The following is a 22,468-nucleotide window of genomic DNA, read 5'->3' as shown; positions in this document are numbered from 1 at the left end:
ATTAGTTCTAAAGATTCCATCATTTTGAAAGTTGAGTCATTATTATCTAAATTCTTTGGCTTTCACAGCTCTTAGATTAAGAAGACAATGGTGCAATGACATGCAGTGAGCTAAAGTTGCAAAATGGAAATAAATGTTATTTAAAGATAAAAAAAAGTAAATTAATTTCGATTAAGATAAAAAAATCAATTATTTGAAAATTTAAAGATGACTAGTCTATTTAAAAAATAATAATTTAAATTTAAAATGAACTCCAAGAGGCCTTTCACTTCAGTTACTACTTTACCATCAGACCACTCACACTTACAAACTCTTCTTCTTCCTTTTTGGATGAATGAATACAGATTTAAAGGCTGCAATATTATAAATTTGAACAGCTAATCTTTTATATGAGGCATTACACACTATCGTCCCTCAAATATAATTATGCAACTCGCTTGAATTAATTGAACTAATCAAACTTACCTAATTCAAACGTGCAACAAGGTGATGGTATAGGCTTACTACCATCTTCATAGATCCAATATTGTTGCATGCTAGACAATGTAAAGTCCTCAATAGATAAATTTACACCGAAATAGAATTTAAAAAGAAATAATATAATGAAATTATGAAAATTATTGAAAAAACTAGAAAATCTATCGAGTGATCAAAAACCATATATGAGTTTGACTTGTCAACCCGTTTTGCAAGCATCGTGCAATTTTTCATTCATTCCCACACAAATGCATTTTGGGCGTTGTCGATTGATGGAATTGCTTATCACCCCTAACACTTGCTGACAAAGTAGGAAATATTAAAGAATATGATGTCAATTAACTATTTTAATTCAAAACAAAGTGATTATACTTATTTTGAGATGAATTTAATTTTTGGACTTGGTAAAGTCTCAATCTTCTGATTATGCCCCAATTCGAATAGGACTGACTTGATTTTAAATAGGCCGGCCCAATTGACATCCCTAATTTCTACCCATAACATAACAGATTAGGCCTATATCATGGCCCAAGCCCAGCCAACCAAAATTATAGACGTGTAATTCTCATCACTTGATTTTTTATTTACAGTATAATTTAATTTTTTGATAAATTCCCAATTTGATTATGCTCCGATTCGAATAGGACTGACTTGATTTTAAATGGGCCGGCCCAATTGACATTATCTATTTCTATGCAATTCACCCAAAACAGGTTAGGCCTATATCATGGCCCAAGCCCAACTAACTAGAATTATACACGTGTAATTCTCATTGTGAATTTTATTTACACTATAATTCTCATTTGGGGAGGCGCCACCACCATAACTCCGGCATCATCTGCTGAAACAATAAATTTCATTGTGATAAGTTAAGTCTTTGATCTACATCATTTATTGATCTATACCTCTTGATTCAGATGTTTTAAGCATGATTAATCAACAATAACCATACACAATTGTACTTGTTTAGATAATTATGATCATAAACCCTAAACCCTAAACCCTAAAAAAATGGCTCAAGAAATGAGTAGTTTCCTTATTGCATTCATTCCCCTTTGAATTTATTATCAAATTTCTTAGTATTACTTTTACATTTTACAATCCTAGCTATGCTAAAAGATTCTTGGATGTGTAAAATCACCAAAAATGTCTAATGTTGAAGAAGTAAAGATCTCAATGAAGGTGATGATAAATAAGGAGAAAACTAAGGTGCTATTTGCCGAATCCAATGGCGATTTTGTAGATATTTTGTTAAGCTTCTTGACATTGCCATTAGGGCGAATTGTGAAGGTTTCGGTGAGGTGAATCTTAATCTTTCATTTGACAATTTCCATCAATTTTGTGGTTACTTGTTCATTAGTGTTTCTTGTTAGATTATGGATTTGCTCAGAGCATCTATGATTTCCCAGACTCCGTTGTCAGATGTCTTACTCAATAAATACATTCTATATTTCGTTGATCCTTTGCAGTCTCGATCAACAGATGATGATTCCTGTATCTGATGTGATGGAATTGGAGATGGAAATTGGCTTGGAAGAGGTAAGTCAATTTGTATTCTTGTTCCATTCATCCACAAAATAAAATGAGTTTGTATTTCTGTCACAAGTTAAGATGGAATTTCTAATATCGAATTCTGCTTTGACGAAAGGTCTAGTGAATTGCTTACCAACAAACAATCAAAGGTTCCCTTCCGACTTTCATAGTATTTTAAGCCTTATACTAGTTCAAAAGCAAATTTCGAAGTAGAGGGAAAAAAACAAGATCCAGGGAATAAAACCGACAAAGAAAATCCGGAATGGGAATAGGATTAACAAATGAAATAAGGAAACTAAAGCAGCCTTCTTGCTTGACGTTGGGGTCGAATTTGCTGGCAGTTGATGTGAGAGCTGATAGCGAGCTTGTGGTTGTTGGATGTGATGTCAGCGAACTTCGACCGAATTATGGACTGATATCCACTTCCACTATTTTGGAGACCAAGCCTGAATTTTTGATCTTTGTTGCAATGTGTTTGGTTGTTACCATCTTAAACTTTCGCAAACGACGCATCGACTGAATTTCTTGTGGGAGTGTCACCAGATGTGGACAATTCATGATTTCTAGTTGCTCGAGGTCAGCAATTTTAGCTTCATCAAATCGTACGTTTCTCAGATTCCACGACTCACTGATGCACAAGATTTCAAGTTGACTCATCTTGAACACCAATTCTCGACCATTGTATGCATTCCGCAGTTTGAGGCGCCTTAGGCTGGACAACTGCGTTAGTATTGGCATGGGGTCCTCATCAAGACAAGTATTTACCAAAGCCAAGTACTCTATCCCATAAGGGAAACTATCGGCACTTGGTAGCCTAGCTATGCATCCATCAAGCCTCAGAGTGCATATCCATTCACACCTATGTAGAACACGAATCTCGTCCAAACAAGACATCATTCTGAAGCGAAACCCTCTCAAAATAAGGTGAGTAAGTTCCTTCAACTTAGCTAGTGATGCAAAGAGCTCGTTTACATCCGAGTTTTCATCAATTTCATCAATACCCAATTTATCTAGACTAGTCATCTTCTCCAAGTTCGAGACTTCATATGTCCAAGAATATATAGACATGAAGGTCAGGGTGTCAAGATTTTGTAGTGCATCTATTTTCAAAGGCATTCTGCAAATCGCATCAGACATGTAGAGATGACGAAGGCTGCTCATATCCTTGATAATATCCGGCACCTCCACCATAAAGTTTAAAGCTATATCGAGAACCTCAAGCCTTTTCAAGCCCCCCAACGAGTATGGGATCTCTTCTACGTAATTGTTTCTCAATCCCAAATACCTTAACTCCGTCAATGTCCCGATAGATTCTGATAAAGTCTTCGCCCCAAAATCTTCCATGTCGAGTATTTTGAGGAGTTCAAAACTCTTCCAATAAGACTGGCGTACGTCGTCCAAGTATCGACCACCTCCATGGAAGATGAGAGAAATAAGGTTTTTGTCTTGATGTGTGGAGTGATTAAACTTGGCTCTGCCACAATGAATAACACGATGACGAGGGCTCTCTAAGGGTCGATTATTTCCATTGTTCCTTAAGATCTCAAGGCCTATTTCCTCCTCTGCTTTTTTGATGGATAGCATGTGTAGTAGAGGATTCATGCGACACCTTTTCACACTATACATTTCTGGGTACGGGTTGACGACTTCAATAATGGATTGATCAGCTAAACGGCCACATGGTGTAACTCCTGCTTCTACACCATTTGCATCCCAAATATGGTGCAACTTGTTTTCTCTCATTATTGCATTTTCCTTACAAAAGGACATATGCAAGAAACAAGACTTGAGTTGTTCATCCAAGCCATTATACATCGGTTCCAACAACTTCATTGTTTTACTCAAATCAATTGAATCAAAAAGTTCTTCCCATTCAATCCCTAAAAGTCTTTGCTTTGCTTTCTCCCTTCCAACATCTATTATAGCAAGCGGCAAACCCCCACATTTTTTTAACATCTCCTTGCCCTTTCTCTCCAATTCCTTTGTGAATTTGTTCTTAACACTTGTAAATTTATCAACTGTTTTCAAAAACAATTGCCAGCTCTTATCAGAATCCAAAGCTTTCATCTCATGAGTGTAAAACAGTTGTTTTTCAATCTGATGGCAACTGGTGATCAGCAATCTACATTTATGCCCTGATTAATACCATGTTAAGAACTTAATGCAATATGGGAGACAAAGAAGGATATTGAAGTGTGAAATTAGGAAGTCCTACATTGTGCGTGCACATATGTTTCCGAAAAATTAGTTTTTGTTTCTTAACGTATTTTGATTGAGTTAAATATGGACCAAAACATATTGTCAGGACCAAAAGCTAACACATTTAAAATGTGTAGCACCGAAATAGGGTTTTATGTAATTTTATGACACCAATTTTGTACTTCTGTCTTTGATATATTAGTTTAACCAATTATATACTACTCGCTTCGTCCCACAAGAATATACACTTTGTGTTGGGCACGAGTTTTAACACACAATTGGTAAAGCAAGAGAGGTAGAAAGAAAAAATAATTAAAATATTGTTAGTGGATTATGGGTCCCACCATATTAGGGAGAAAAAAGTTCCAGAATTAGAAAGTGCATATTCTAGTGGGACTAATTTAAAAGAAAAGAGTGCATATTCTTGTGGGACGGAAGAAGTATCTAATATGATGAATTTTGTGGGAGACAAGTGGAATTATATTAAAACAACTTAAATTATAATCTAGTTTGAAAGATTTCTATGCCTATTAAAAGTATTTTAAAATCTATTTCTATCTAAAAATGGGAATTAAGTTTAAGCATGCAAAATTGATTCTAACATAAATAGTAAAGAAGCATACATGGCCTTGAGTGCCGTGCAAGGTCTTGCAAGAAGGATTTGAAGCGCATTTCTGGCATCACGTTGTCGAGAACTATAAACCATTGCGGCATTTCTTCTAGGTGCTGGAAAAGCATCTGTTCGAGACTCTGGTTGTTCATCTCCAACAAATGTCCATCAAGTGTCACCAACTGGCATATCAGTTCCACAAGCACCTCATGTTTACTTGTGTAACTAGAAAGGCTTATCCATGCGCGATGCTTGAATTTTCCAACGATGGCCGCATGGTTGTATACTTGTCTAGCGAGAGTTGTCTTTCCCATACCAACCATGCCTTTGATAAGAACAGGTCTATTAATAAGCCACATCTGTTCACTAAGAATCACTTTAAACACAAGCTGTTGCACGTGTTTCTCCAAGCCCACCACGACACCTTCGTCTCCTTCTTCTCCACCACTTTGTGAACTATTCTCCGCCTTACCAACTCCAAACTCCATCATGCGCTTTTTTATCATCCTCAGCGCATCTAGGTCCTCGAAGATACGATATGGGCTCAGCCATGTTATGTGGTTCGCTGAAACTTGAGCCATCTCAGCAAAGTCAGCTAGCAAATTTTTTAGCCTGCTCGTCTCTTCAGATTTATTGTCTCTGAAGAAGTCCGACATCATTCTGAGCTCTTTTATTACATCTTTCAGGGCTTCTAGTGTTTCAGGCTCGTAATCAGTAAATTCATCGGTCTTCGGAAACTCAATCAGAAAGCTCTCCAGTTCCCCTATCACCCCTAAGATGATGGCCTCCGACATGCTTATTGGCAAACTGCACGTACGAAAATTGACAATATTTACTCTGTAATGGTTATCTCAGATTTTGCTTCATTTTTCCCAAATGGAAGAAAAGAACTAAGATAAATTCGAAAACAACTCTTTTAAGTAGGAAGATAAAATAAAAAAATTTTAAACAAAAAATCAAAACTAGTACTCCATGTCTGTGTCGCAACTAAGTTAGTCGCATTCCTGTTTGAGATGTATAAACTAAACTGAATCATTTCTTTTTTTAACAAAAAAGAACATCAAATCACTTCTACTGTATTTCATCATTTAATTTACTCCCTCTCCATCTCTCCTACTTTTCAACACAATTTATGAATATCTTGAATATCTGTGTCCAAAGGTTTTGACTCAAATTAGTTGAGACGAAGGAAGTATTTAAAAACCAAATTCCGTTGGGGTCAGTGGCGGATCCAGGATTAAAAACGGTGGGGTGGAATAAAATAATAAAATAATAAAATATTAAATATATTACTTCAATATGTTTTTTTAGCAAAATGAAAGTCTATTACAATTCAAGTAGCTCTAGCATCTGTTAACCGAGACAACTAATTTCTACGGGTATGCATATCTTGAAAACGTTTCAAGATTCTTTCATTAGAAACACGAGCAAAGATGGATCTTTCATTGTATACTACCATACTGTTATTCAACCACTCATCTCCTATCCTATTCCGCAAGTTGACAAATTTCATTGCTGAAAATACTCTTTCAACAGATGCAGTCACTACGGGTAAGATCAATACCAAACTCAATCAGACAATAAACCAGATTGGGCTTTTGTTTATTAGAGTTTAATTTAATTGAATAGGTAGATACCAGATTGGGCTTTTAATTCTTTTTTAATTGGGCTTGAGTTGAGTTTTAAAATTTTATTTCAATTGAGCTTGAGGCGATAATGGTTATTTTTTTTTGGTCAACGGGGCAACAGAGGGGGCGGATATGGAAAATATATATCCAGGATAGGGGAAAATTATTCGCCACTAGTTGGGGTGCTCAATCTCGCCACTAGGCTGAGGATGACAATGTGTCAGATGTAGATCTACTCTTGCAAAACTCAATCTAATACAAGTCTTTTATGTTTTCGTTAAGATTTACAGGGTCTTAAAAAGTAAGACTCGGTCGAGATCCAAAATATCCATGTGTCCCAATGAATGTGGACTTGGATCCAAATGAAATACTTGTACTAGTAGTTTTGAAGGGGAGAGAAAGAAGTATGTTAATCTAAATTTTAATGGATCTGGATCTCAAAAATGATATATAATCAAGATCCAAATCATATTTGAATTTGGTCCTAAAAATGAAGCAACAAATAAAAAACCTTAAGAATATAAAGCAAGTTCCCAAACTTGAAGGGCTTTTGATTGAGATTTAATTATATGCTATGTAATATAGGAATAGTAAATCTCCTCAACTCATTTCACCCATATGCAGCACAAATATACGAATTAAGGAAAGGATTTCAAAAATCTAAGTAAAACAACATATAATCATAAACATGGTGAATTATGAAACAATTCAAAGAAGAGAAAATACCTTTTGCGATTATTTCTTATTATCTTCGTCGGCGTCTGTGAATTGAATGGAAAAGTTTGTGAGATTCTGGATGGGATTTCAACTACAAATTCGTGGACTTAATATGGTCAAATTGATTGGCTCAGACAAGTATAATATTATAAGCCGTGTGAAAGGAAGAAAATAAATGCAGCCACCATTATTTATTTAGTAATTAAGTACTCCCTCCGTCCCGATTAAGAGTCATACTTTGACCGGGCACGAATTTTAAAAAATATAAAGAAAAGTTGATTGAAAAAATTAATGGAATGTGGGACCCATTTTTTTTATATTGGTTTTATAATAAAATGTGTGTGAATTGAATTAGTGGAATATGACTATTTATGGTGATAATGAGGTGTGACTCTTAATTGAGGACACACCGAAATGGAAAAATGTGACTCTTAATCGAGAACAGATGGAGTGATATCGAGTGCATAGATTAGTCTTTAACTTTAAAATTTAACAAATTAAGATTACTCAGCCACACCTAAGCCAGCATATTTATAATTATACCATCGACCATGAATCTCGATTGTTCCTATTTTTGTACAGATGATGCCAAGCACATCCTGCTTAATCCAATTTCTACATTCTACACCTATTGTAGAAGACTGAAGCATACGTGATGAGTTTGACTTGTCAACCCATTTTGCAAGCATCGTGCAATTTTTCATTCATTCCCACTCAATTGCATTTTGGGCAGTGTCGATTGATGGAATTGCATATCACCCCTAACACTTTGACGTGGATCCATGTATTTTGTGATCCATTTCCCAAGGATTTATCCAATTTGTAGGCGATTGATCTAATATTTTTGTGAAGTAGATTTTCTATTGTATCAATAATGGCAACCCAACAAGAATTTAGGAAACTAAGATGATCAAAACAAAAAGTAACATTGGATAGAGTGGAAATTGTGATACATAGTCATTGATGAGGCAAGCTAAGACACTTACAACATACTAACATACATCCATGGCTAGATCTTCAAGGGAACCACAAACCTCAAAGCATACCTCTACTTGATCCATGCTCGAACTAGCAATTGATGGATTCAAGCAACCTAAATCTAGGAATTGGATAGAAACCCTCTCCAAGAGGAAACAAAGCTCTCAAGCATATAATTCTGCAAAAACCTCCAGGAAAAAAAATGACATCAAGAGGTATTTATACTATGGGTCCAAAAATAGAAAGTTGGCCCACAAAATCTAAAAATCGGCATAATCGCCCGGTCGGGCATTTTTCACATGCCAAAATGCCCGGCCCGGGCGTTTTCCCTGTCCCCGGGCGATTTTCACAAGCGAAACGCCCGGTCGGGCGTTTTTCCCGAAGCTCCCGGCCTTCTCTGCGCGACTTCCGTAAAACCGCCATAACTCCCTCATTCGGACTCCGATTGGGATGTGAAAGATACCCACGCGAAGCTGTTTCCAAGATGAAGACAATGGTGGTAGTTTCATAGCTTTCGGATATCATCTCAATAGGACGATTTCCAGTTGAATCCAACTGGTCGGCCCTCGTTCTTCAGCACGATCCTCAACTTTGGCTTATCCGTCCTCCTAGGCTCCTCCCGCTTGGACTTTTGAATGAAAGTTGCGAGTCCATCCCGAAGCCGCCTCGTCATGGGTCCAACACGTGAGGTCGTATCACACTTGGTGACAAAGTAGGAAATATTAAAGAATACGATGTCAATTATCTATTTTAATTCAAAGCAAAGTGATCATACTTATGTTGACATGAATTTAATTTTTTTACTTGATAAAATCCCAATCTAATCATGCCTGACATCTCTAATTTCTAACTATTATGCAATTCATCCATAACAGTTTAGCCTATATCATGGCCCAAGCCCAACTAGCTAGACTTATACACGTATAATTCTCATTACAGTGTAATTATCACCTCCACTCCTCCTATTCCACTCCTACTCCACCTCTCACAACTCCGGCATCTTCTGCTGAAACAATAACTTTCATTGTGATAAGGTAAGTCTTTATTCTAGTATCATTAATTGATCGATACATCTTGATTCAGATGTTTTAAACATAATTAACCAACAATAACCGTGGACAATTGTACTTGTTTAGATAATTATGATTATGATCATAATCCGTTTATGTTTATGGCTTCATTTGTACAAAATGGCTCAAGATATGAGTGGTTTCCTTATTGCATTCATTCCCCTTTGATCTTATTATCAAATTTCTAACTATTAATTTTACATTTTACAACCCTAGCTTTGCAAAAAGATGCTTGAATGTGTAGAATCACCAAAAATGTCTGATGTTGAAGAAGTATAGATCTCACTGAATGTGATGATAAATAAGGAGAAAACTAGGGTGCTATTTGCGAATCCAATGGCGATTTCGAAGATATTTTGTTAAGCTTATTGAAATTGTCATTAGGGCATAAGAGAACACCTGTTATAGGATTTCTCAATCTTTCATTTGACAATTTCAATCTTTGTCAATTTCCATCAATCTCAATCTTTCATTTGACACTTTCCATCAATTTTATGGTTACTTGTCAGATGTCTTAATAAAATAAAACAAGACAGATGAACTCGACAGAGTAGAATATGAGCCTGAGACTACACTTGCTCTTGGTTATCTCCATGAATACTGAGGAAACTTACCAGCTGGTTCCTATCAAGCGTCATTTTCTTTAGACGATTTCCTGAAGGCCAGGGAAAGTTTAACAAGGGACCAAGAACGTATCAGGTGATGGATGATATAACTGTAATACATTCTATATTTCCTCGATCCTTTGCAGTCTCGATAAACAGATGATTCCTGTATCTGATGTGATGGCATTGGAGATGGAAATTGGCTTGGAAGAGGTAAGTCAATTTGTATTCTTGTTCCATTCATCCACAAAATAAATGAGTTTGTATCTATGATCACAAGTTAAGAAGAAATTCTTGGTTGCAGGCTTTAAGCATATTGAAAGTTTCTCTAACATCAAATTCTGCTTTGACCAAAGGTCTACTTAATTGCTTTCCAAGCAAACAATCAAAGGTTCTCTTTCGACTTTCATAGTATTTTAAGTGTTATACTAGTTCTAAAGCAAATTTCGCAGTAGAGGGAAAAAAAAACAAGATCCAGGGAATAAAATCGACAAAGAAAATCCGGAATAGGAAAAGGATTAACAAATGAAGCAAGGAAACCAAAACAGACTCCATCCTAAGCTAATAAGGACTTGCTTCAGCTAAACATAATTGTGAAAGATAAAGCGGCCTTCTTGCTTGATGTTGGGGTCGAATTTGCTGGCAGTTGATGTGAGAGCTGATGAGCGATGTGGTGTAAGCGAAGTGACCTCCTGTTAAGAGGTTTGAACTCTCAACAAGGATACGAACGATAACGTGGAGTCGCAAGGACGTAGAATCTCGACGATCAACCCAAATTGACAGATTAGTAGAGAAAATAAAAGACAAAAAATAAGGCAAAGTTATTATTTCATAGAAGGGAATAGAGAAACAACACGGCCTTTAAATACTAAGGACCCTAGGGTTGATTCGACCTACGATTCGGGAAAGAATCAACAAAGAAAACCCGAAAAGGAGCTTTAATTATGCTCGACCCAAAAATAGTGTTTAATTTGAAGGAAACAATCTAAGCAGAAAATAATCCAGGATATGAACTAAATAAAGTCTTCTAGATGCTTTGGCTTCTTCCGAGCTCGTTAGAGTCATGATGGCCTTGCATCTGTTGATTTCTCTGGAGCCAATCTCTCCACGGTGTCGTAGACGCTTCCGGCTCCAGCTCCGGCAATGACGACTCTTCTAACTCGGCTGCAACCACTGATCTCATATCCACTTCAAATTATGGACTGATATCCACTTCCACTATTTTGGAGAGCAAGCCTGAATTTATTATCTTTGTTGCAATGTGTTTGGTTGTTACCATCGTAAGCTTTCGCAGATAACTCATCGACTGAATTTCTTGTGGGAGTGTCTCCAGATGTGGACAATTCGTGATTTCTAGTCGCCAGAGGGAAGCAATTTCACTTTCTTCAAATCGTACTTTTCTCAGATTCCACAACTCACTGATGCACAAGATTTGAAGTTCTCTCATCTTGAACACCAATTCTCGACCATTGTATGCATTCCGCAGTTTGAGGCGCCTTAGGTAGGGCAACTCCATTAGTATTGGCATTGGATTTTCATCAAGACAAGTATTTACCAAAGCCAAGTATTCTATCCCATAAGGGAAACTATCGGCACTTGGTAGTCTAGCTATGCATCCATCAAGCCTCAGAGTGCTTATGTTGTAACGCCCACGTAGAACACGAATCTCGTCCAAACAAGATATCATTCTGAAGCGAAACCCTCTCAAAATAAGGTGATCAAGTTCCTTCAACTTATCTAGTGCTGGAAAGAGCTCGCTTACATCCGAGTTTTCATCAATGTCTTCAATACCCAATTTACATAGACTACTCATCTTCCCCAAGTTCGAGGCTTCATATGTCCAAGAATATATAGACATGAAGGTCAGGGTCTCAAGATTTTGAAGTGCATCTACTTTTAAAGGCTTTCTGCAAATCACATCAGACATGTTGAGAAGACGAAGGCCACCCATTTTCTTGATAATATCCGGCACCTCCACCATAAAGTTTAAAGCTATATCGAGAACCTCGAGCCTTTTTAAGCCCCCCAACGAGTGTGGGATCTCTTGTACGTAATTGTTTCTCAATCCCAAATACCTTAACCCAGTCAATGTCCCGATAGATTTTGATAAATTCTTCACCCCAAAATCTTCCATGTCGAGTATTTTGAGTAGTTCCAAACTTTTCCAATAAGATTGGCGTACGTCGTCCAAGTATCGACCACCTCCATGGTAGATGAGAGAAACAAGATACTTGTCTTGATTCGTAGAGTGATTAAACTTGGCTCTGCCACAATGAATAACACGATGACGAGGGATCTCTAAGGGTCGATTATTTCCATTGTTCCTTAACATCTCAAGGCCCATTTCCTCCTCTGCTTTTTTGATGCATAGCATGTGTAGTACTGGATTCATGCGACACCTTTTCACCCTACGGAATTCTGGGTATGGGTGGACGACTTCAATAATGGATTGATCAGCTAAACTGGCACATGATTTATTTCCATTTCTTAATCCACTTGTAGCCCAAATATGTTTCAACTTTTCCTCCCTCATTATTGCATTTTCCTTAAAAAAGGACATATGCAAGAAATACGACTTGAGATGTTCTTTCAAGCTATTATACATCGGTTCCAACAACTTCAATGTTTTACTCAAATCAATTGAATCAAAAAGTTCATCCCATTCAATCCCTAAAAGTCTTTGCTTTGCTTTCTCCCTTCCAAAATCTATTATAGCTATTGGCAAACCCCCACATTTCTTCAGCATCTCTTTCGCCTTCTTCTCCAAATCATTTGAGAATTTGTTGTCATCACTTGTAAATTTATTAATTGTTTGCAAAAACAATTGCCAGCTCTTATCAGAATCCATAGCTTTCATCTCATGAGTGTAAATCCATAGTTTTTCGAAAATCTGATGGCAACTGGTGATCAACAATCCACATTTATGCCCTGATTATATACCATGTTAAGAACTTAATGCAATAAGGGATACAAAGAAGGATATTGAAGTGTGAAATTAGGAAGTGCTACATTGTGCGTGTACATATACTTCTGAAGAATTAGTTTTTGTTTCGTAACGTGTTTTGATTGATTTAAATATGGGCCGAAACATATTGTCAGAACCAAAAGCTAGCACACTTAAAATGTGTAGGACCAAAATGGTTTTTTGTGCAATTGTACAAACCAATTTTGAACTTTCGTCTTTGATATATTAGTTCAACCAATTATATATCTAATATGATAAGTTTCGTGGGTGACAAGTAGAATTATATTAAAACAATTTAAATTATAATCTAGTTTAAAAGATTTCTATGCCTTGTAAAAGCATTTCAAAATCTATTTCTATCTATAAAGGTGAATAAGTTTAAGCATGCAGAATTGATTCTAACATAAGAAGTAAAGAAGCATACCTGGCTTTGAGCGGCGTGCAAGATCTAGCAAGAAGTATTTGAAGTGTATTTCTTGCATCACGTTGTCGAGAACTATAAACCATGGCGGCATTTCATCCAGGTGCCGGAGAAGCATCTGTTGGAGACTCTGGTTGTCCATCTCCTCCAGCAACAACGAATCTCCATCGAGTGTCACCAACTGGTGTATCAATTCCACAAGCACCTCATGTTTACTTGTAAAACTAGATAGGCTTATCCATGCGCGGTGCTTGAATTTTTCAATGATGGCCGCATGCTTGTATGCTTGTCTCGCAAGAGTTGTCTTTCCCGCGCCAACCATGCCTTTGATAAGAATAGGTTTATAAATAAGCCACTCCTCTTCACTAAGAATCACTTTAAAGACAAGCTGTTGCACGTCTTTCTCCAAGCCCACCACAACACCTTCGTCTCCTTCTTCTCCAACACTTTCTGAACTACTCACCGCCTTACCAGCTCCAAACTCCATCATGCGCTTTTGTATATTCCTCAGCGCACGTAGGTCCTTGGAGATATCATTAGGCATCAGCCGCGATTTGTGTTCCACTGAAACTTGAGCCATCTCAGCAAAGTCAGCTAGCAAATTTTTAAGCCTGCTCACCTCTTCAGATTTATTGTCTCTGAAAAAGTCCGACATCATTCTGAGCTCTTTTATTACCTCTTTTAGAGCTTCTAGTGTTTCAGGCTTGTAATGAATAAAGTCATCGGTCGTCGGCAACTCAATCAGAAAGCTCTCCAGTTCCCCTATCACCCCTAAGATGATGGCCTCTGACATGCTTATAGGCAAACTGCACGTACGAAAATTGACAACATTTACTCAGAGTTTGTGGCCTACATTTTTACTTCTACTACTATCTATACTGGTTATATCAGAATGGATACTTTGGTAATATTAACTCTGAAAAAAAGCACTAACATAAATTCGAAAACAACTCTATCAAGTAGGAAGCTAAAATTAAAAATTTTAAAACAAAAAATCTAAACGAGTACTCTTGTGTCCGTCCCAACTAGGTTAGTTCGTATTCCTTTTCGAGATATCCTTACTAAACTGAATCATTTCTATTTTGAACCAAAAAAAAAATTCCAATCAGTTCTATTGTATTTCATCCTTAACTTTACTCCCTCTCCATCTCTTCTACTTTTCAACGCAATATATGAATCACCGTGTCCAAAAGTTTTGACTCAAAGTAGTTGGGACGGAACCAAATTCCGTTGGGGTGCTCAAGCTCTCCACTAGGCACAGGATGCCAATGGGTCAGATGTAGATCTACTCTTGCAGAACTCAATCTAATACAAGTCTTTTATGTTTTCGTTAAGATTTACCGGGTCTTCATGTTTTGGCTAAGATTTACTGGGTCTTAAAAAATAAGAGCCGGGTCGAGATCCAAAATATCCATGTGTCCCCATGAATGTGGACTTGGATCCAAATGAAACAGTAGTTTGTACTAGTAGTTTTGGAGGGGTCGGTTCAGTTTGCAAGATTGTATCTCAAGATTAAATAAATATGTAGTGTGTTTGATTCATGAGATTGTATCCCTCAACTCAATCCAAGATGGATAATCAAGTGATAATTAATTATGGCCAACCCCATCCAACTAAAATAGTCTCATAATTCTAGATTATATCTTGGTATTATTTTATCTAGCAAACCGAACACCACCTATAAGTTTCAAATATATTAGATCCCGATTCATAAGATTTGTAGGGTCTACGAATATATTAGATCCAGATCCAGATCTAGATCTGGATTATTTCTATTTCAAAATTAATCTTACACAAATCTGCATAATATCATAATTAATTAATTAATTATCAGTTAGATCATTATTAACACTATATTCCATACAAATTACACAATCCAAAATATGTCATAAAATGAAAACTGATGATATAAACTCCAACTATGAAATGAAACACAAAAGCATATAATGTATTTAAAATAAAACTGATAGGCTTTTTTAATGAATTAAGATTCTAGAGTTTCCCTTTAATTTTATTAGATACTTTAATACACTTAATCAAAAGCTTTGTGATCCATATTCCTCGGTATAACTCTACTTCCAAATAAAATCAACATTAAAAATATAATCTAAAACTATATGGATCTGGATCTCAAAAATTATAATCAAGATCCAAACCATATCCTGAATTTGGTCCTAAAAATGAAGCAACAAATAAAAAACGTTAAGAATATAAACCAAGTTCTTTTGATTGAGATTTATATGCTATGTAATAGAGTAAATCTCCTCAACTCATTTCACCCAATCATGGAGCACAAATATATGAAGGAAAGGATTTCAAAAATCTATGTAAAACAACATACACATAATCATAAACATGGTGAATTATGAAACAATTCAAAGAAGAGAAAATACCTTTTGCGATTATTTCTTCTTATCTTCGTCGGCGACTGTGAATTCAATGGAAAAGTGTGTGAGATCTTTCAGAGTCTGGATGGGATTTCAACTATATATTCAAAGGAAGGTAAAGATAATACCTTTTTTTGTGAATTTTCTTCTTATCTTGGCCTGTCTCGGTTCGATCTTTGGATTCAATCAGAATCTTTTTTGATATATCTTCGAGCTATTGAATGGTATAGTGTAAATCTTTCTAGAGTTGAAAGAGATTTAAACTCAATTTAGTCAAGTTTTAGCAAGTTAATTATTTGGGAGTAATAAAAAATTAATTAATCAACCACTACCTGACGAAAAACAATAAACTAATATTAAAAAAAGTTTAGTCAGCTTATATTGGGGTTTTCGATGGCATAATTTAATCTAAAGTCTCCTCGAATTAATCTATCTTAATGGTGCATGCCAGCTATTTTGTTAATTCTTTTATCCTACTTAAGTACTCCCTCCATCCTAGAGAAGTTGGCATACTTTGAAAATGGCACGGGATTTTAGGAGGTTTTGTTTTGTGTGTTAAATAGAGAGAGAAAATATAATTTTTATATTCATGTGAGAGAGAACTTTTTCCAAAAAGGGAAATGTGACATCTTTTATGGGACAAACTAAAAAGGAAAGTGTGTCAACTTCTCTGGGACGGAGGGAGTACTACTCTACTATTACTAGGATTTGATCCGGTCTCTACAACTTCCAAGAAGAATCACACTCAATGGAGATATTTTCAAACAAAATATTAGAGCATCATCAACTAGATATTTTCAAACAAAATATTAGAGCATCATCAACTGAGGACGTCCACCGGGCGTCGGACCGGCGTGGCCGACGTCCCACGGACATCTGCACGGCGGACGGACTTCCCAGGCGGACACGGGAGTTCCGCGGTCGAAGATTCCATTGCGGAAGACACCATTTTTTCTGAAGAATTCGCCGCGATATACCTGATCCATGCATAATATCATGAAAAATGGACACAAATTTTTGACTGTTACTTAGTATCGGCAATAGGTCTGAAAAAGTATCTAAAAATATCAAATTTAGATATTTGTACCCTGTCGAAGTAAGGAACCATGGCATATACGTTTGGAATAGATTCCATTTTGAGAGAGTTGAAAAAGCACTATCTCCTTGAAAGGTTCTATACATCTGCCCTTTCTCAACGCATTTCTTTAGACAAAGACTCCGATAAGTGATTGTCTGATAATGAGCAAGGAATACCCGTCTTTCTGCTAAAGAGGATGTATTGAACTCATAATTCAATAGATACTTTTTATGAATGTCAACTAAGTATCGTAAGTAAATTGCTCCCGGTTGTTCAATCATTTGATAACCAGAGTCATTCTTTGATAAATGATCACTATGAGTCAGACTCAATAGAATGGCGCGACGTCCGTCGCGAAGGCTACGGGACGTCCGCCACTGTGGCGTGCGGACGGAGCGGCGGACGACGGATAAAATTTAATTTGTTTTTTTTTCAAATTCTATATAGACTGCTCGTTCAACTTCATTTCATTCGCACCACTTGTATTAACAAGTTTCTATCTCTCTCTATATTCATTTCTTTGGCGAAATATGTCGCATTACGATAGTGATTCCCCCGTCACGAGTGAGTCACAAACGCAGAATATTTCTTTCCCCCCCCCCCCCCGTGTATTCCATCTCGATTAGGGGAAAATGCTAGCAGAAGTGCACTGATGTCCGGGATGATGCCCGTAATGTCGATGATGATACAGCAACCCCAAATGGGGGGATGACGCAGCAACCCCATATGGGGGGATGATGCAGCAACCCCAGATGGGGGGATGATGTCTGGGTATTACAATATGCCCGGGATGATGCCCGGGTACTACAATATGCCCGGGATGATGACGAACCAGATGCAACAGATGCCCCAGGTGCAACAGATGCCGGGGATGATGCCCTAAATGCAACCAGGGGGATGATGCCCAACTGCAACAGGGAACCACTGCCGTTGCGGGAGGGAGCAGGCAGGGTGTCCCTCAACCACACGGGGACAACGTCTATCGTCTCTATATGGATTTCTTGTGCAGTGATTCTCCCGTCCGTACTTCGCTGGAGACTCGTACTGCCCTGGAGACTCAGTTCCCGGACTCCGAGTTGTTATCTTTTGATGATTTGGGGATCTCTCCGCGGAATACGCCAGCCACGCAGCCAGCAGCGCCACCGGCGAGGACTCAGAGGCCGGGGAAGAGCAAGGCCACTAACTCGCATGCGGCGACCGATAGTGTGGCGGAGGAGGAGGTAGGCGACAGGAGAAAGAGGACCGCCTGGAAGGTTGAGGACTGCGTCGCGCTGGCAAAGGCATGGATCAGTGTAGTCGAGGATCCATACGTCTCGGCCAACCAGGTCATCGACAGAACGTGATACCGCATTAGCCAAAGCTACCTCGAATGGAAACCGGCCAACGGGAAGGCACACGATGTAGAGCAATGCCGGAAACAGTGAGAGTGGCTGAGGAAACAACTCAACCGATTTGTCGGCCTCTACCAAAAGAACCTCCGGTTAGCAACCGGCGACATGACCTCCGAAGATGTGAAGCTTCTGTCTCACCAGCAGTTTCCCGACAGTGAGAAGGGGATTGGAGAGTTCAAATATTGGGATGTTTATCTTGAGGTGGAGAATTCCCCCAAGTTTATGGCAGGTGTTGAAACTGGGTGGCCGAAGTGGACGAAGATCAACGCCTCTGGCGAGTACAACAGCAGTGCCAGTTCACACGAACTCCCCGAAGCCAAGGCAGAGTTCCCGACACCTCAATCGTCTTCCCGATTGGGCATAAGGCCGCGAAGCGGTTGGCTAGGGGTAGTTCCAGTGCCTCGCAAGAGGTCCAATCGGAAGTTCCTTCGCATATCACTCCCCAGCTGACCAATATCGCCGAACTGCAGATGACGCAGTTCATGATCGAAACAACGGAGAAGTGGCATGCAGCGACGGATCCCATGTACAACGAAGAAATCTGAGGTTGCCACCCATGCCGACACCACAACCGCCGAAGGGGAAGATGAGTCTGATGCCGGGGAATGAGATGGGGGAACAATTTGTCGAAGCTTGAGTTTTTTTTTGTTGGTTAAGTTTTTTTTTTAATAATTATTTTTTTTAAAAATAAAGTAGTTGCATTTTCTCCGTATTCGTGCCGAAATTTTAATACCGTACATTGTTTAATTCCGTAAATTGTTAATTGGGTGCATTTGTGATTTTTTTAATTGCAGGAAGTCCGCGCGGGAAGGCTATTGGATGTCCGCCACTGTGTAGGGAAGGCTATGGGATATCCTTGATGACGTGGCAGGAGGTGCTTTTGGGATGTCCTTCGGGAAGGCTATGGGACATCCGCATGCATTGAGGATGCTCTTACTCACTCCGAGCCTCTAAAAATAAAATATTTTAAAATATCGAAAATTTTAATGCAAAATCGATAAAATTGAGATTAATGGCAAGAAAAGTGTATTAAAAGATTATGGATCCTACTAATTTATTGGAGAAAAAAAAAATTCTTAAAATAAAAAGTTCGTTTTAAGGACGGAACTAAAAAGAAAAGGGTATCTATTTTTAATAGAAGACTAAGGTGCTATTTGCCGAATCCAATGGCGATTTTGTAGATATTTTGTTAAGCTTCTTGACATTGCCATTAGGGAGAATTGTGAAGATTTTGGACAAACTTCTTAAACACACTCTACAATAGCGTAGCGAATCTCGATAATTCCCATTTTTGGACTGATGATGCCAAGCATATCTTGCTTAATCCAATCTCTTCATTCGACACCGATTGTAGAAGACTAAAGCTTGATATTAGTATTGATTGTTGTCTTGAAAATCTATTTTGTGAGCAGTGCTCTAAGCTTGTTGATGTGTAATTTTAGGTCTATCAACACATAATAATTTTGCACTCAAGTTCAATTAATTAACCCAAATATTAGCACTTTACTGCAAGATTACAGCTTCGTGTATAGTAATTTAAGGTGTCGATCCACAGGGAAGGCAAGTTTGTCTAACTCGAACAAAATAAAAAACATTTAAGAAGTAGGTTTTTGATTGGAGAAAGATTTTAAAACAAATTAAACAAAGTTTAAATTTCAAATTACACAAGAGAGAGACGAAAGTTACTCCAAACAATTGTAGACAACAAGAGGATTTATCTTTTATATTCGATTCTATCTCATAACATTCGGGACAATTAAGAGCAAACTATAGTGTAGTCACTAAACATGCTAAACACAAATGGTCAAAGAATAGCTAAACACATATTCTTAAAACCAAGTTCCACAATTCTAAAAAATCCTACGGAAGCGCGAGATTCAAAGAACGATTTCAAAAATGCTCAACATCCAATATCAATTTGTCATCTAAACGAATCCAATTGAAAATCCAAGACTACTTTGATCCATCTTATTTCAAGCTAAAGAGGCATAAAAATAAGATTGCAAAACTATCACTAAAGATGCACCTTGAGATAGATTAATTCAAAGAAAAAGTAGTAAAAGCGAGTATGAAATAAAAACGAACAGAGGATAAATCACAAAATTACATTGCCTAACACATGTTTGGAGCAACACAATATTCTTAGCCTAACATGATCAAACTAAGAACAAAGATAATGGAGATGAAAATCCTTGAAACCATGGAGCTTGAAGATGATGAATTTGACTTTGGAGAATTCTTCTTTTTCCAACTCCTTCACCAACAACACACGTAGCACTTCAACTCAAAATTCTCACCCATTTGTTTTCTTACCCAAAATCGTACACCGCTTAATCTCCCAATATGATGTGTGGAATTCTCTCCAGATTCGTTCCCCCCTTTTCTCTCTCTTCGTCTTCTTTTTTTTATTCCCAGCCAACCGCCCAAGAAACTGCAGAGATGCAGTTAGAATTGCTCTACCCGGCCGGGTATATTTCGAAACTAAAAATTCACCCGGGCGGGTGTCAGAAAATCTACCCTCTCTGGACTCCGAACGCGTTCTGGAACTGACCCGGGCGGGTGTTAAACTGTGCTAAATTGACCCAGGCGGGTGTTGAGCGCTGAAATCCTTATGCATCCTGAAACTGACCCGTTCGAGTGGTAGTTGGTGCAAAATCTCGCCCGGACGGGTTCAATACGCCCACGCCTTGAAGAAATGGCCCGAGTGGCGGTGCGATGGCTGCCTGGACGAGAGGTTGCTGCTGCTTCAGCTCTGAATTTGGAACTCTTTCGCAGTGCACGCCAACTGTTTGGTGAAATGACACAATGAGAAAAAATACTTGTCTTTTACATAGCAGACCAAGTGTTTGATGGAATGTTTAAGTGAGCTCCAGTCAGCTTTTTACATCCTAAACTTCAATAAAAACATGATTTGATGAGTTATAATTTACATAATAATGTGTATTCCAAGGGGAAAGATATAGAAAATATGCTTCGCATCACTTGTATTCACGGGCATGGTTTATGATGAACGTGCTGTTTGAGTTTGCGGATTTGTTATACAAAGAGATGCAAGTCGGAAGCTATCTCAAGCGGATCGTAGCAACGGTTTATTTACTGTAAATACGGCAACATTCATCATCAGTGATGATCTGCAGATAGTGTCTGACGCAAAAGGGCTCGTGCAAACTTTAAGCATACTTAACATAACAGGAATAGAAGGTGCGGAGTTCGTGAATGTGACTTTTGGACTCAATAAGGTGAATCACAATCTCTCATTGGACAATTTCCATCAATTTTGTGGTTACTAGTTCATAAGTGTTTCTTGTTAGATAATGGATTTGCTCAGGGCATCTATGATTTCCCAGACTCTGTTGTCAGATCTTACTCAATAAAACAAGACAGATGAACTCTATAGAGGTAGTAATAGAGCTTGAGACTACATTTGCTCTTGTTGAAAAGGAAGAGAATTCCAACTCTAATAAGATGATATTGAAGGTCACGGTACAGAAATCGACAAATAAGTTGTTGTTTGCACATGCAAAGATGGATTTCATAGAATTCCTGTTTAGTTTGCTTGTTATCCCACTTGGAGGAGTGGAGTGGCTTCTGTTAAACAAATCTTCTATCAAAAGTATTGACAACTTATACAACAGCATTTCCTGTCTCATAGACGACAACCATTTCAAGTCTTCATGTATGAAAAACAGGCTAATCAAACCCAACCTACCATATGGTTATACATCTGCAAACCCGATTCTACCTCTCACTGAGGAGGAAACCTTTCCTGATGATGCCTGTGAAGACATCTCAGTGTTTTCTCATATAATTTTTCCTCAGGGCCGGGGAAAATATATCAACGGACCAAGATCATATCAGGTGATGGATGATCTAACTGTAAAACCTTTCCATGTTTCCTCAATCCTTTGCAGTCTCGGCCTGCAGATGATTACAATATCTTATTTGGAGGAAGTGGAGATAGAAATTGGCTTGGAAGAGGTAAATTCACTTGAGTTCTTGTTTCATTAATCCACAAAGCGATATGATACTTTATATTTATGATCGCAAATTGAGATGATATCTCGGTACAGGCTTTAAGCATATTGAAAGCTTCTTTAACATCGAATTTAGCTTTGACCAATGGTTTGCTGAAACACTTATAAAATGAGCAATCAGAGCAAGATATCCGAGTCCCATCCCATGTTTTCAATCCCTTTCAGTAATAGCTTTGTTCCTTGCATTTTCTACTTCTATTAGTTACCACCTTAAACTTCTTCAGATACTCCATTGACCTAATTTCTTCCGGTAGGGTGTCCAGACGAGGACAATTCTTGATTTCTAGTTCCTTGAGAACCTGCAATCCACCTTTTCCGACTTGTAGTTTTCTAAGATTCCACAACTCGCTGAAATCATCTGCTTATTGAGACTGC

At 37.8% G+C, this 22,468-nt stretch overlaps 2 protein-coding genes and 1 pseudogene across 2 annotated transcripts; 1 reads left to right on the top strand and 2 right to left on the bottom strand.

Annotated features, from left to right (window-relative positions):
• Positions 1 to 2,042: 2,042 nt before the first annotated feature.
• LOC148929796 (putative inactive disease susceptibility protein LOV1) lies at positions 2,043 to 5,613 on the bottom strand. The gene is made up of 2 exons (XM_089070187.1): positions 4,848 to 5,613; positions 2,043 to 4,151 (listed from the first exon to the last, which is right to left on the bottom strand). The coding sequence occupies exons 1-2, from the start codon at positions 5,611 to 5,613 to the stop codon at positions 2,416 to 2,418; spliced, it is 2,502 nt and encodes an 833-aa protein (XP_088926313.1). The 3' UTR covers positions 2,043 to 2,415.
• A 4,980-nt stretch (positions 5,614 to 10,593) lies between these two features.
• LOC125195632 (putative inactive disease susceptibility protein LOV1) lies at positions 10,594 to 15,816 on the bottom strand. The gene is made up of 3 exons (XM_089070186.1): positions 15,597 to 15,816; positions 13,207 to 14,009; positions 10,594 to 12,745 (listed from the first exon to the last, which is right to left on the bottom strand). The coding sequence occupies exons 2-3, from the start codon at positions 13,994 to 13,996 to the stop codon at positions 11,013 to 11,015; spliced, it is 2,523 nt and encodes an 840-aa protein (XP_088926312.1). The 5' UTR covers positions 13,997 to 14,009; positions 15,597 to 15,816; the 3' UTR covers positions 10,594 to 11,012.
• Positions 15,817 to 20,754: 4,938 nt separating this feature from the next.
• On the top strand, positions 20,755 to 22,201 carry LOC148929795 (uncharacterized; annotated as a pseudogene).
• Positions 22,202 to 22,468: the final 267 nt, after the last annotated feature.

This window comes from Salvia hispanica, chromosome 4, assembly GCF_029641045.1.
Source record: "Salvia hispanica isolate PSC_SH4W2 chromosome 4, Shi_PSC_v1, whole genome shotgun sequence".
NCBI classification, from domain to species: Eukaryota; Viridiplantae; Streptophyta; class Magnoliopsida; order Lamiales; family Lamiaceae; genus Salvia; species Salvia hispanica.
Note: the sequence above shows the minus strand (reverse complement) of the source record. Positions and strands in the feature narration are given on the sequence as shown.

Bases quoted from the DNA above. Each gene is read 5' to 3' on its own strand.
- LOC148929796 (XM_089070187.1), bottom strand. From the start codon at position 5,613: ATGTCGGAGGCCATCATCTTAGGGGTGATAGGGGAACTGGAGAGCTTT. The intron at 4,152-4,847 runs GGCACTCAAGGC...TAACATGGTATT, and splicing joins CTTCTTGCAAGACCTTGCAC to AATCAGGGCATAAATGTAGA.
- LOC125195632 (XM_089070186.1), bottom strand. From the start codon at position 13,996: ATGTCAGAGGCCATCATCTTAGGGGTGATAGGGGAACTGGAGAGCTTT. The intron at 12,746-13,206 runs GTATGCTTCTTT...GTATATAATCAG, and splicing joins TGCACGCCGCTCAAAGCCAG to GGCATAAATGTGGATTGTTG.